This window comes from Natrix helvetica, assembly GCF_964273705.1.
Source record: "Natrix helvetica genome assembly, chromosome: 2".
Lineage (NCBI taxonomy): Eukaryota > Metazoa > Chordata > Lepidosauria > Squamata > Natricidae > Natrix > Natrix helvetica.
This window is the reverse complement of record NC_138552.1, coordinates 74224739-74238429: the sequence shown is the minus strand read 5'-3', so window position 1 is coordinate 74238429 and position 13691 is coordinate 74224739. Positions and strand designations below refer to the sequence as shown.

The 13691-nt window shown below is 37.8% G+C and overlaps 1 protein-coding gene across 1 annotated transcript in view; it reads left to right on the top strand.

Annotated features, from left to right (window-relative positions):
- The window catches only part of PGM5 (phosphoglucomutase 5), a 70991-nt gene extending 66024 nt beyond the window's left edge, over positions 1-4967 (top strand). The window contains exon 11 of the mRNA XM_081941098.1: positions 3269-4967. Within this exon, the coding sequence (XP_081797224.1) occupies positions 3269-3358 (90 nt within the window). The 3' untranslated portion in view covers positions 3359-4967. The remainder of the gene's footprint in view (positions 1-3268) is intronic.
- The last annotated feature ends 8724 nt before the right edge of the window (positions 4968-13691 follow it).

Here is a 13691-nt window from a genome sequence, read left to right as displayed (position 1 = left end):
CTTTGAGCCAATCATTCTCTTTTTCTCAATTCTTAAAAGGAGGCAATGGCAAATCACACCTCAAATCTTGCAAAAAAATTGTAGGAGTTGTCTATGCAGTTGCCAAGAGTCAACACTGACTCCAAGGCACCCCCAAAAAATTAATACACTGATGATAACCAGTGACATATCTTTCATCTGAGGTCAGTGGAGATGTAGTGGAAGTCTTGACAATGCCTGGATCTATGAAAGGGTGGGGATAGAACAGATTGTATCCTAGCAAGACAGAATTATTTTTCTACATAGGCTTTCAGGTGCCAAGATAGCACCTGAAGTTGCTCTTGATTCCTGTGTTTCTTTGAAGGAGTAAATGGAGCATATACAAATATTTACTCCTTTAAAGGAGTAAATATAAATATGGAGTCTCTCTTGGATCAGTAGGTGGAGGCAGTGGTGGGATTCAACTGGTGTAACAACCGGTTTGCTCAGCACACACTTTGCACGTGTGCAGTACATTTGAAAACAGCTCTAAAACTTACCTTCTATTGCGGCCCCGGTGAATAAAACAGCTGAGGCGTGGTAATCCGCTCTGCCGCGCCTATCATCTGGGCTTCAAACAAAGGAAATATAGGACAGACTAGCACAGGGGCAGGCGCTAGAACTACTGGTTCACCCGAACCGGCTGAATCCCACCCCTGGGTGGAGGCTGTGGCAAAGAGAACTTCTGAACAGCTTCATCTGGTCTGACTGTTCTGATCTTTTCTTGACCAGCAGTTGCTGAACACATCAACTCATAAATAAATGAACAAAATGATTTCCAATCTGTAAATAAGGCTAAATGTTTAAATTAGTTCAAATTTCTACCCTTACTCTTCAAAATATCAATTTTTCCTCACTGAAAAAAAAATTAAAGTATCCTATATTTACACAAATAAAGACTTACTGCTAACTTGAGATCCCAAGTAAATGCAAATTACTATTATTATTATTATAGTTGGTCACACAGTCAGCCAGCTGTTTGGATTTGGCATTTTTGTTCCCCTGTCAAGTCTTTCCTAAAGATCTAGTTTAATTAAATACTTAATTTAAATTATTATTATTATTATTATTATTATTATTATTATTATTATTATTATTATTATTATTATTATTATTATTATTATTATTATTATCAGAAGTGTATCACAGCGGCCAGTTGTTTCGCCGGATTTGGCAGTAATTACTAGTCGGGCCCCACCCAGGGGCCTAGGACGTCGTAACGTATTTTCGTAATATACGTGCAGATCCAAGCAGTGCAGCCTTTTGCATTTGACTGATGGTGATTTTGTCAATTTTTAACTGTTTTAAATGTAATTCCAGTGCTTTTGGAATAGCACCCAGTGTGCCGATTACCACTGGAATTACCACTGCTGGTTTGTGCCATAATCGTTGGATTTCGATTTTTAAGTCCTGGTATTTTGTGATTTTTTCATATTCCTTCTCGGCGACCCTGCTATCACCTGGTATTGCGATGTCTATGATTGTAACCTTATTTTTCTCAACCAGTGTGATGTCTGGTGTATTATGCGCCAGTATTTTATCCGTTTGTATGCGAAAATCCCACAAGATTTTGACCATCTGACTCTCGATGACTTTTTCAGGCTTATGTTCCCACCAGTTTGTTGCTGTTTTAATATTATAATTTTTGCACAAATTCCAGTGGATCATTTGTGCCACTGAATTGTGCCGCATTTTATAGTCAGTCTGCGCGATTTTTTTACAGCAGCTGAGTATGTGGTCAACAGTTTCATCAACTTCTTTGCAGAGTCTGCATTTGGCATCATCAGAGGATTTTTCGATTTTGGCCTTAATGGCATTTGTTCGGATAGCTTGTTCTTGCGCAGCCAGGATTAGTGACTCTGTTTCTTTCTTTAATGTACCTGTTGTTAACCATAACCAAGTTTTTTTACTGTCCACTTTATCTTTTATTTTTTCCAGAAATTGACCATGTAATGCTTTGTTCTGCCAACTCTCCATTCTTGATTTTATCACATCTTTTCTGTATTCTTGTTTAGTCTGTTGGGCCTTCAATAGATTTTTGTTCTTTACTTCGATTAATAGATGTTCTTGACTTTCTTTTAAATAGTCAGCCAGTGCATGATTTTCTTCTTCAACTATTTGCTTCACTTGTAATAATCCTCTGCCACCTGATTTTCGGGGCAGGTATAGTCTATCAGTGTCACCACGTGGATGTAAACTGTAGTGCATTGTCATTAGTTTTCTGGTTTTTCGGTCCAAAATGTCCAAATCAGTTTGTGTCCAGTTAACTATACCAGCTGTGTATCTTATAACTGGTATTGCCCAGGTATTTATGGCCTTGATTGTATTTCCACCATTTAATTTGGATTTCAAAATTTTCCTAACTCTGTTGGTGTACTCTCTCCTGACAATAGTTTTTACTTCTCCATGTTTGATGTTATCCAACTGCAAAATGCCTAAGTATTTGTAGGCTTCATTTTCATTGCATTTAATTAGTTGGCCATTGGGCATTTCAATTCCCTCACATGTAGTGATTTTGCCCCTTTTTATGGATACAGTGGCGCATTTTTCCATGCCAAACTGCATTGAAATATCGGTGCTGAATACTCGGACTGTGTTTGTCAGTGATTGGATTTCTATTATTATTATTATTATTATTATTATTATTATTATTATTATTATTATTATTATTATTATTATTATTATTTATTAGACTTATATAGCCTCCCATCCGACTTAGATGTCTCTGGAAGACTTACAATAAAATACACAAGACAAATAAAATACATAATATATATAAAAAACAGGAGTCAAGCATCATAAAGCCAAGCTGTATCCTACATCTAGTCTCCCACCTTGCTAGCTTAATTAACATAATATTTTTCGTATCAAACATACACGCACACCCTTTGTTGTCAAACTGGCATTTTGAAATGTTGTCCAAAGCTTTGTGTTATCTTCCATCTGAAGCCTGGGAGACAAAATATTCAACGGGAACAAATCATTTGGCTACCTTCTTTCCAATTAATGTCATGCATGTTTTAGTCATACACTATTTTTTTTTGCATTTTTAATAGCCAATTCCTTTTCTACTTTAAACATGAATTTTGAAACATGTTACTTTATGGAAACATATTGGTGGAGTTGTCAGACTGAACATAGCATATATTGATGGACCTTAAGTAACTTCTTCCTTTTTGATACATAAACCACTGATTTAGATATTTAAATTTATTTTCTTGAAAGCATCTTTTCTTTCTCTTTTCTCTAGGCGGTTTTGAGTCCACTCATTGCCATTGCACTGAAAATATCTCAGATTCATGAGAGGACGGGTCGTAAGGGTCCTACTGTCATCACCTGAAGGATAATTGCTGGCTCAGGGGCCAAACTCGGGAGGACAAGGAAGAATGAAGACATTGCTCAAACACACCAGTTCTTTGTGCCTTATATTAGTTTAAGGGCTTGGGGTCAGTTGGGAGGAAGGTGAATGGACAAAATTGATTTTGAGTTTCATTATTAAGAAAAATGCGCACTTGTCTCTTATAGCTTCAGCATCTTCTTGTGTTGCAAATAATCAAAACCAGGGCTCTCTCTGAATAATACCAAGATTTATTTATAAGAGATTTTTTTAAAAAAAGATCCCTGTGTTTTGCATTTGCAAGATAAAAATAGGCTACATGTTTCCTTAGCTAGAGCTGGCTGCAAAACATAGATTTTTGATGATAGTGTTTTATGAATCTCTCATCATAATTTTTAAAAAAAGCACTCTTACAATAGTCAAGAACATTTTTAAGAGCTCAAAAACAAAATATTATTCTTTGGTTGCCTTATTTTCTAAACCCATCTGGGAGTTATGATGGATTGATTTTGAATTAAAGTATAACAGGTCTCTTATTTTAGATAGTTGAAGTCCCAGAGGGTGGAACAACCTAGAAAAGGAGTGTCAAACTTGCGGTTCACGGGCCAGATACGTCAAGCACAGGCCACGTCCACCTCAGCTCCGCTGAGAAAAATGTCACGTGGGATGGCAACATGCCGCTGTGAGTTTGACATCCGTGAACTAGAATATCAGCTACTTTGTCCTTTCTTTGTAATACAATGAACCACAAACTAGCCAATCACAATTTAGCCTAGTGGCGTTATGACCCTTGTCTGTGGTTAATTCAGTTATTTCTACAAATTTGGATTTATTAAGTAAACTATGAGTTAATGATGAGTAGGTTCATGTTGTGTGACCATTGCCATTGAATCCAAGGGGTGCAGCTCATGAGCAGAATCTGCAAGTGGGGCTATTTTAATCAATGAGGTTACAAATATGTAGCCCAGCAGGTATATTTGGAAATAGGTCCCCTGAGTACCCCCAAAAATGTAATTTTCCTTAAATATGCCTAATTCTGCAGCTTTATCCTGAGATTTTAGTTAGCTGATTATCTTTTTCAAGCATATTGGCAACTGCCACTCCTAATTTCGCAGCTCAAATTTTAAGACTAATGACTACATTTGTATGCACCAGCTGCTACGTTTATACACACTTTATGTAACTAAATCCTATGTATTTAAATGGAAAAACAAGAAGTTACTTTGCAGCAATCTGTTTGGCAAACAGCTTTCATGTTTTGTTCATGTCCCCTGTTACTCATAAATACCATCACCAGCATAACTGGTTTGTGTGTATGTTCTCTCTGTTTGTATCTTAAATATGGGACTCCTACTTATTTCGTCAACCACCTTCTATTCAGATTCAGCTCTATGCAGCTTCAGTTTAAGGAAAATACCTTTTTGCTGTTAGATTTGTATTTTGGATTTATCTCCTGCTGTGGGACTCTCTTAACAATGACCTCTCTCCTTTTGCTATCAGTTTCTTTTTTTAGAAGTAAATTTATTTCCCTCTCACTCTGTGCATTTTCACTATCGCTCTCTCCTACACAAACACTTAATTAAAATTAATTTAATTCAAAATCTTTTAAAAATACTTTTCAAGATATATTTATGTTCCACTTTTGAAAAGAACTAATTACACAGCAGAATTGTAACTTATACAGATGGATCAGCTGATTTTTAAAAAACAAACACCAAACACTAGAGACAGTAAAAGAGACAGTAAAAAAGCTAAAAAGGAGACCATTCCTTTCCCACAACCAGTACCCAGATAAGCAGGCATTAACACCAGACAAACAATCCAACAGAAAACAATATCCTAATCAAGTAAATACCAAGCAGAAAACCACATCCCCACCAGAGGTGGGTTGTTCTCAGTTCGGGCCAGATTGGGAGAAGCGGTAGTAGCGGCAGCAGGAGGCTCCGTCCACCCACATGGAAGCTTCTGTGCAGAAGCATCGCATGCGATCGTGCCCGAACCGGTATTAAAAAAATTGGCAACCCACCATTGATCCCCACCAACCCTGGCAGGACAAGTTACTATGTATGAACAGGCAGAAAACCCACTCACTAATGATGATGGTGATGATAATGTTATCTATTTGGGTAATGAAATGTCTTCAAGTAAACAGAGATGACCAAGAACTCCACAAATGTATGAATTTGGATAAGGTGAAGGAAATGGGTCTATGTGGTGTGTTCCATTGTCATGCACCGATTTATAATCATAATTCAGAAAGTTGGAAGAGCTGTTTGGTTATTGCAAATGTGTGACACATTTAGTGACATAGGCGACATAATCTGTCTTTTAAGGACTGTATAATGCCCTTACATACCGTAGTTGGAGATCCGTAGTGGAGTTTAATTCTTTTGTTTGAGAATATGACTCGACAACTAGGATTCTGCTACTCAATCCATCCTCGCATAGCATCAAAATATTTAAATGTTGTGCTATGTCGGAAGTTTAAGATTCCTGCTTCTATATACTTCTTATCAATATATCTGAAACATTACATCAGAAACAATTTTTAAAGAACCATCACTCCTTTACAGCAGGTAATTTCCTCAACTTTGAAAATGGTATTTTGGATCTTTTAAAGCTAAAGCAGAAGAAAATCTGGGTTGTTGTTGTTTTAAATCTAAAACAAGGGTGCCCAACTGTGACAACTTTAAGCCTCGTAGACTTGAATTCCCAGAATTTCCCATGCTGGCTAGGGAATTCTATGAGTTGAAGTCCACACATCTTGAAGTAGCCAAAGTTGGGGCACCCCTGCTCTAAAACCTCAAATGGTAGAAGAGAGCTAAAAAAGGAAAGCAGGAAGACAGTGGAAATATTAGAATTAAAATGTACTGTTTTGCATAACTCTGGACAAAGGAATTACAATTCCATTTTCTAAGTAATTTAACCAAGAGACAAGGCTTCGGGGTGCATGAAAGTGTATGGAGCTGAAGAGAGAAAATTTCCCAACTAAAACGCCATCTAGATTGTTAGCAGAGCTGTAATAGAAGTTTTAGAAATATTTGCCTAATTCGTTTAATGAAAGCTTGCTTTCATGTCTTACTGAAAGCTTTCATGTCTTACTGAAAGAGGGGAATATGGCAGAGGAAGGAGGCTTGCTCAGTGGATGCTGGGATATGGAAAATGTTTTTGAGTTTGTAAAATAAGGGTGTCCAACTTTAAGATTTGTGGACTTCAACTCCCTCAACGCTGACTGAGGAATTCTGGGAGTTGAAGTCCAAACGTCTTTAAAGTTGCCAAGTTTGAATAACCAAGCTATAAAATATGAACATGGCTCCATCCATTGAACAAAACTTCTAAATGTCACTAATTCAAATATTAGTGGGAAGCAGAGGTGTGACTGTCATTACAACGGCTTTTGTGAAATCTGAAACGTTTATAGCCTGGTAATACTGCAGTGGCAAGCCTTCATTTCTAATGCAATCTTGAATGCTGCTGTGTTTTAAGTAGCTGACTTGGATTCTTTTGATATTTGTCAAAACTTACTATGACATTTAATCAACTGCTATGTCCTATTTGCCTTGCATGAAATCGCTGATGGAACACAGCTTGCTCCAATGCAAAAGGTGTTTTTTTTTTAAGCTGTGCCTAGATAAATGAGGCACTGATTTATCTTTGCACAGTGTTTTATTGCAATATCATTAAACAGATTTTTTTTTGTAAGTCAAATACTTTTGTTATGTTTTATATAACATTGCACAGTATATACTCCTTTGGCTACAGCAACAAGTCACTAGTTTGGTTTATTTCGTGCTGGCCTTTCATAAGAGATTTGTTGGAGGATTATACAATACAATACAATACAATACAATACAATAGTAGAGTTGGAAGGGACCTTGGAGGTCTTCTAGTCCAACCTCCTGCCTAGGCAGGAAACCCTATACTGTTTCAGACAAATGGCTATCCAACATCTTCTTAAAGACTTCCAGTGTTGGGGCATTCACAACTTCTGGAGGCAAGCTGTATTTACTGTGAGCAAGATTTACTGTATATGGAGCGAGCTAAAAGCTGAGCACAATTTAAGAGATCTTCGTAAATTGAAATACAACTTCTGAATTAAAATGCATACATATTGTCTTGGGTTTTGAAGTAGTTGATACCAATTTGAGCCAATCCATGGAAAAGGATTGGAGATGTGTTAACTTTTATTTTTATTTTGTTACAAATACATGGTCTCCATATCAGCAGATGGCAGCAGTTTCTTAGATTCAGGGAAATCGCAAGGCTGTAGACTAGATTGTGAAATTGCAAAACATCTGGAAGACAGAAGAAAACTGCTTCTGATTTGCTGCCAAGAAAGCTACAAAGACTTGTCCATGAGTCAGGTTTGGTTCCTATGATATAAATAAGATGTTGAGACTCTAGAAAGAGTGCAGAAGAGAGAACAATGATGATTAGGAGCGGCTACAGTGGTTGCAGGAATTGGGAATGTCTAGTTTCATGAAAAGAAGGATTGGGATGACATGATAGCATCATTTCAATATTTGAGGGGCTACCAAAAAGAAGGCGAAAGGGGTCAACCTATTCTCCAAAGCACCTGAAGACAGGGCAAGGAGCAAAGGATGAAAACTAGTAAAGATGTTCTACAAATGAGACATTTCGCGACAGTGACAACAGTTAATCAGTGAAACAGCTTGCCTTCAGAAGTTGTGGGTACTCCATCACTCTTTTTTTGGAAAAAGAGATTAGACAGGCCATTTGTCCAGAATGTTATAGGGTCTCCTGCTTGAGCAGGAAGTTGGATTAGAAGACCTCCAAGGTCCCTTCCAACTCTGTTGTTATGTTAAGCTCAATTCAGGTTTTTTTTTTCCCATTCTGAAGTTAACCATATCCAGTTTCCTTAGTTTCTCTCCCCACTACATCATTTCCAGCTCCCTGATTATATTTGTTGTCCTCTGAATTAGTTCCAAACTGATAGTTTAGATCAGTGGTTCTTAACCAGGGCGATATCATCCCCCAGGGGGCGATTTCATTTTTCAGGGGGGCGATGGAACTAAAAGAGGCGATGCGGAGGTGAAGGAACGGAAGGGGGGTGATATGGGGGCAATGGAGCGAGAAGTTTTGGGGACACTTTTGAGACTTTTTTCGTACAGTGAACTGCTGTATATCTGTTGTACAAAAACATCAGATCACTTGCTATTAGTGGATTGAACTGTGTTTTAAAATGTTCCTCCAACTAGCTTCAGTACAGAACGCCATACATATGTGAATACGGATCGCTCATCTTCATGCACGTTGTGCAGCAGCCTCTATCACTCTACCCATACAGTGGCGCGCCATTGGCCAGAATGGGCAGTGATGGAGGGGTGAACGCTTCTTTCGAAACATTGCATGCTGAGTGGCTGTCCACTATGATGTCAGCTGTAATGTCAACGTAACTGTTGAAACTAGGTTTATCGACGCCCACGTGTGTTTTCCAGTGCAGTCGAAAATTTAATTTGCAGTTAGTGCCTTTCATTTCGAAGACCTCTCAACATGGCTGAGAAGAGGAAGTGTCGCCAATATTCGATGGAATACCTAAAATTGGGATTCATTCCATCTCCTGATGTACAGCTTCCGTTTTGTCTTCTTTGTGAGAAAACATTTTCAAATGAAGCGATGAAGCCTTCCCAACTGAAAGACCATTTGGTAAGCATTCATTCGGATAAAGCCGACAAACCGTTATCATTTTTCCAATCCTTAGAGGCCAAGTTTGAGGGTCACAGCACATTTGAGAAGTTATTTGGAAAATCGTCACTCAATGTTGACAAGAGGCTCGTTTGTTCCTATGAAGTATCTTTGTTGATAGCAAAATGTGGCAAATCTCACACTATCGGAGAAACGCTGATCTTACCAGCAGTGAAACAGATTGTTGCCACCATGTTGGGGCCCAGCAAAAGCACTGTCACACAATCGATTTCTTTAAGCAATGACACCATATCAAAAAGAACTGATGAAATGGCTGCTGAAGTGGAAGAAAGGCTTATTGACACCTTGAAAAGTACAGAATTCGTGATACAGATTGATTAACGATTCGTAAAAATGAAGCCTTGTTATTGGCTTATGTCCGTTTTATCAACGGAAATGAAGAGATCAGGGAAGAACTGTTATTTGCTCAAAATTTAGCCGTCGACACAAAAGGTTCTTCGATCTTTAAAAAGGTTGAAGAGTTTTTTAATGAGAAAAACTTATCTTTGACAAACGTTGTGGCATGTGTAACCGACGGAGCTGCATCCATGGTTGGACGATATCGCGGATTTCAAGCTCATCTAAAATGGGTTGTACCTGGAGTTATGACTGTCCATTGTGTCGTTCATAGACAGCACCTTGTCTCAAAAAATTGAGTGGCCGTTTGCACGAGTCTGTACGTTACGTCATTAATGGTGTGAATAAAATTAAGTTGAATGCCTTGAACAACCGACTTTTTCACATGCTTTGTGAAGAAAATGATGAGGAGTTTGAACGTCTCTTTTTGCACACCGAAGTAAAGTGGCTTTCAAAAGGAAAGTGTTTGTGGCGATTCCACAAACTTTTTGACACAGTTGTCAAATTTCTTGAATCCATTGATCCAAGTCTTAAACTTCGACGTCTGGATGTAGCTTATGTTTTTGACAAGCTGAATGAAGTGAACGTAAAGCTGCAAGGAGATAAAATCAATTTTTTTAAGGCCAAAGGAGTAATCTGCTCATTTATTTCCAAATTGGACCTTCTTGCAAGCAATATGAGTCGCCAGGAGCTGTATCAGTTCCCAAGCCTTGGTATGAATGTCAACTCCAGGCAGAAGATTTGGACGTTTTCTGTTGCCACTTGAAGCAACTAAAAGAAGATATGGAAACCAGATTCTATGATCTGATAAATCTGGAAGTGACCACTTGGGTGTTAAATCCTTTCACAGCAAACTTTGCACAATTTCATCCCAAACTGCAAGAGCCACTGACAGATCTGAAATACGACTGTGAAGCCCAATCACATTTTCAGAGTTACGGCTGCGAAGCTTTTTGGGTGAAAATGAGGAACACTTACCCAATATTGTGGGAGGAAGTTAAATTGCTTCTTTAAGCCTTTCCTCCCACTTACTTAGTGGAGAGGGGCTTCAGAGCCATCCAGCAGATCCTTTCTAAGTCAAGGAACACGTTGAAGATCACTGAGTGTGGCAATTTAAGAATGAGATTAACAAAAATGGTTCCAGACATCAAGAAACTGGCATCAGCTCACCAAGTACAGGGCAGCCATTGATGTTCTTTTTTTGCTTTTTGTGTACATACATTTTCTTCGTTAATAATTGTCTCAGCTCTTATCATTGTATTTGCTTGCATTGGATTTCACGTTCCAGTTTGAGTTTTCGGCTTTGTTTTCAAATTCTTGTTGTGCTCTGTAAAACATTTTGTGTGTCTCTTTGTATTGTACTTTTTTAGTGTGCACTCCAGTTCGTTATTATATTTTCTCGGTTTTATGGTGTCAGTTTTTGTTGTTGTGCTCTTCGTGTAAACTTTGTGTGTGTGTGTGTGTGTGTATGTATGTATGTATGTGTGTGACTCATATATGTGTGTGTGTGTGTGTTGTAATTGTAATAAAGGGAGACTAGGATAGATCTATTTCGAGCTAATTAGCTCTCATCAGCTAGCCATACCCTTACTGGGATTAGAACCCGGGCTGTATATATCTTAGGCAGGAGTCTTAACCACTAAGCCACGGGTAGTGGTTAAGACTCCTGCCTAAGATATATACAGCCCGGGTTCTAATCCCAGTAAGGGTATGGCTAGCTGATGAGAGCTAATTAGCTCGAAATAGATCTATCCTAGCCTCCCTTTATTTATCAGTACAATTACAACACAAATATAAAAAGGCAACAGTAAAAATAAAAATATGGTTTTCTGCCTGCATGGTCTTCTATGATAAGCCGAAGGACAGAAAGAGGGAGTAGTGACCTTCCTCCCATATTTAGTCATACCAGGGGTTGTAACATATATATATATGTTATATATATATATATATATATATATATATATATATATATATATATATATATATATATATATATATATATATATATATATATCTTCAGTTTTGTTGGAGGAGGGGGGCGATGATAACTTCCTCAATGGCTCAAGGGGGTGATTCTTTCAAAAAGGTTAAGAACCGCTGGTTTAGATCAGAGAACAAAATTTCAATTGGAAGTGAGTTCTTTTCACTATTGCAGAAATAATATTTGATTACTATCCTTCACATGTGATAAATCACTTAATTAAAAGAAGTACTGTAGCATCTTAAACTTGCCATGAAAATAGGAGCTAAATTAATATTGAATACGGATTCACAAAATTTCTTTGCTCATGTAGATTACCTTAAACATAAGACAGTGCCCTAGGGTATTAGGTTTTTCTTTTACATCTTGATAGGCAGATACTTTTGTATTTACCATGAAATGAGAATTTGGATTTTGTTTTCTGACCTACAGAAATGGGGGGGAAATGTCCCCATTTTGGAATTCAGTACAGAATAGTGGGTGCACTTTGTCATAAAACAAGCTGAAGACCTGATTGTTGTACACTACAAAGGAGCAATGGGGCCCGTTTTCTTTTTTTAAAAAGGCATGAATAGCCTTGGGGGGGGGGCTTGCAGAGTGCTCCTGGGGAGTGGGGGGGGCAAAAACGAACAAAAACGGCCCGTTTTTCACGAAACGGGTTTTGTCAAAAAAAAGTTTCATGCATAGCCTTAAGAAGGCTTATAGAGTGTTGCTGGGGGGGGGCAAAAAAGGCCCATTTTTAAATCATTTCTGCCCTCCCCAGCCCCCAGGAGCTCTCTGAATGCCTCCATAAGGGTATGCATGTCCATTTTGGTGAAGGGGCAGGGCTTCGGAAGGCAAAAAATGCTGTATTTGGTGTATAAGACGCACCCAGATTTTCAGCCTCTTTTTTTGAGGAAAAAGGTGCTACGAAAAATACAGTAGGAGAAAAGGTTACCAAGAGCCTTCCTTGTTTTGTATGATGGAAACAAATGCACATTTATTCTTCCCACCAATAATTGCTAATTGTTTCTCAAAATGTATTTCATTACAAAACTTTATTACAAGAAAACTATAATGCAGCATTGAACAATGTAAACTGGTTAGCCCCATAACACAATAAAAAAGTTACTATAACCAAGAAATGTCAACTGTCAAGTAATTCATTAGATTTCAACCTGTAATGCTAATGGATAACAAAAAGAACTGATGCTAAGATTCCAAGATATTTTTTTAAAAATATATATGTATGGAAGACATTCCAATGCTAATTATCTTACTGCAATTGTCTAAAGCTCCTAACATTGAGTTGGCTATTTTTTCAATGGGCTATCTGTATTGTACTAAGAGACTCCCTCCCCTCAAGAGTAATGAGAGGAAGTGAAGTTGATTAAATACATAATGAAAAATAATTAATTGCAATATTGATACAATTACTCTTTTTAGAAAGAATAAATATTGAATTAAGAACACAATCTATTTTATCCAGGGTATGCTTTGTCTTCATGTGTTGGTGTGACTGCGGGCTCCATTGTAACTTAGTTTCCTGTATCCCAGATACTGCACAATAGTACCACAATAATTCCAACATGGAAAAAAAACAAAGCAAGGCCAAATTACAACTCAGATAAGTTGTTTAAATCCAGTTCCAATGAAATGGTAAAAGTTTAAATCAAAGGAGTTTTTTTTTTTAAAAAAAAACCAAACTGTAGCATAGGAGCTGGTAAATCAACTCCTAGTCTTTGGTTGTCTTAGCTGGACCCGTTCAACTCTTGCTACAGAGGAAAGCTTGCATAACACTAAAAGAGCTTAGGAGTTTAATTTTGGAAAGTGCCTTTCATCTCCCTTATGAATGCCAAGAATAGGATATTTACAGTAACATAACCTTCTCCAGTCTGGTGCTCTTCTGATGTGTTGAACTTCAGTTCCCAAAAGACTCTGCACGTCTGACAGAGTATGGAAATTGAAGTCAAACACACCTGAAACGCATTGAGTTGACGAAAGGTAATGTAAATGACCTTGCTTTGCTTTATCTATATTTCCCACGTTCATCACTCAGTTGAAGCTTGAAATTTCTTCATTTACTGATGGCCTCTTGCCATGCCTGCTGCTATTTAGAAGATAGTCCGGGCTATTGCAAGCATTGCTTAATAGAGGCAAAATACAACTACCATAAGATCTTCAAAAAGACCCAGCTGTTTCCATCCATCAACCAACAATGTTGGGCTGAAATCATCATCATTCCTAAAACCAGCAACACTATGGCTTATTCCTGGTCACAAAGACCATGTTATTTCTGATACAACCTTTCTG